The sequence below is a fragment of the Cucurbita maxima genome, unplaced genomic scaffold (genome assembly GCF_002738345.1).
Source record: "Cucurbita maxima cultivar Rimu unplaced genomic scaffold, Cmax_1.0 Cma_Scf00011, whole genome shotgun sequence".
Classification (NCBI taxonomy): domain Eukaryota; kingdom Viridiplantae; phylum Streptophyta; class Magnoliopsida; order Cucurbitales; family Cucurbitaceae; genus Cucurbita; species Cucurbita maxima.
Window position 1 is genome coordinate 448,363 of NW_019272027.1, and position 1,659 is coordinate 450,021.

A 1,659-nucleotide genomic window follows, 5' to 3' on the forward strand; every position below is an offset into this window, starting at 1 on the left:
GAATAATATTGTTCGTGTAATTTAGTTATGGTCCAATTATATTTTACACGTTACAAGGAAAAATAATATTAAAAAGTTCCTACATCATATTTTTATTTTAAAAAAATTATAATCTAATTTTGCACGTAATTAATATTAAAAGAATTAGAATATATTTCTGATATTATCTATATATATATTTTAATAAAATATCAATAAAGCAAATATTCATACCACTAATAATAAGATAAAACTAATTATTATGTAAAAGCATGGTTATTTATATACATTAAGGAATATAATCATTCAATACATAATATAATTTTAGAGGGAAAATTTTCTTTTTTGTGTACTATTTTTTTAATTAAAGAATATTCGTAGTTTAATTAGCTTAATGTGGCTCGTAGCGTATTTAAATGTATTACTTAGCAAAAAAAAAAAATATATATATAATTAACATATTTAAAATTTAAAATATTGTTATTTTGCACAAAAAATATATATATATATATATAATATGTTTATGTATTCAAAATTATATATTTTATTTTTTTTTCTTAATTGAAGAAAAAGAATATAAATTAAAGCTGAAACTGTTGGACCACCTAATTAAAACTTTTCAAATTATAGAATAAATTGGAGAATTAGGGCATTATTAATTTACGGAGCATCAAGTACCGTGAGTCAGCATATTCGTTTCCGTATGCTACGTGTCACAATTCAAAATTAACCTTTTTAAAAATTAGTTTAAAAGCCACTTCACACTGTCACTTGTCACTTGTGTGTGTGGTGGCCGCGTTGCCAACAAAGCATTTTCTTTTTTTTTTAAAAAAAAATAATAATATTATTAAATAAATTATAAAAAAGACTTATTTAATTATCATTGATTTAAAAGATATGGTATTTAAAAGTTATTATTGAGGATGTAATTTAGTGTATAAAATAGTGGTGGTCGTTAATTCGTGGATATAGAAATGTAAGGGAAAAATCAAAATTAAAAAAAAAAAAAACGAAAAGGAAAAAGGAAAACGAGCATGAAAAGGATTTGTTCGTCTATATTAGCTACAAACAAGAGTCTTGGAGAAAGTTCGAAACTCTCTTTTCACTTGGTTTTCTCTGCTCGTGATTGAGGCCTTTAGAAGTTGATCTTCTTCTTTACGATTCTTTCTCGTGTGAAGATCATAAGCTTTTTCTTTCTTGTGAAAATCTGAGGTCAGGGTTCGTTTTTTTTTTTGTTTTTTTGGTATGATTTTGTATGGTCGATCATCACGGACTTTCACTTCACTGCTTGCTTTTGTTTCTGCTTTAGTTTTAATGTTTCATTATCCATAACAACATGTTTTGAAGATTTGGCGGTTGCTGATTCGTGATTTAGGCCGTTGTGTTTGTGAATAAAGGACGGAGTAGTAGAGAACGAAATGGCGGCGCCTAAGAACTTGGAGAAAATGGCTTCGATTGATGCACAGTTGAGGCTTCTTGCACCGAGTAAGGTGTCGGAAGATGATAAGTTGGTGGAGTATGATGTTTTGCTGTTGGATCGCTTTCTGGATATTCTTCAGGATTTACATGGGGAGGATCTTAGAGAAACTGTAATATTCTCACTCAGTACTTTTTTTTTTTTTTTTTTTTTTTTTTTTTTTTTTTTTTTTTTTTTTTTTTTTTTTTTTTTTTTTTTTTTTT

At 26.5% G+C, this 1,659-nt stretch overlaps 1 protein-coding gene across 2 annotated transcripts in view; it reads left to right on the plus strand.

Moving 5' to 3' along the window:
- Positions 1-1,023: 1,023 nt before the first annotated feature.
- The window catches only part of LOC111485935 (phosphoenolpyruvate carboxylase 2-like), a 5,413-nt gene continuing 4,777 nt past the window's right edge, over positions 1,024-1,659 (plus strand). Inside the window, exons 1-2 of one of the 2 annotated variants that reach the window (XM_023132908.1) lie at positions 1,024-1,191; positions 1,327-1,568. In XM_023132908.1, coding sequence (XP_022988676.1) covers positions 1,398-1,568 — 171 coding nt within the window. In that variant the 5' untranslated portion in view covers positions 1,024-1,191; positions 1,327-1,397. The remainder of the gene's footprint in view (positions 1,192-1,326; positions 1,569-1,659) is intronic. The other variant, XM_023132909.1, reaches the window with a different exon arrangement.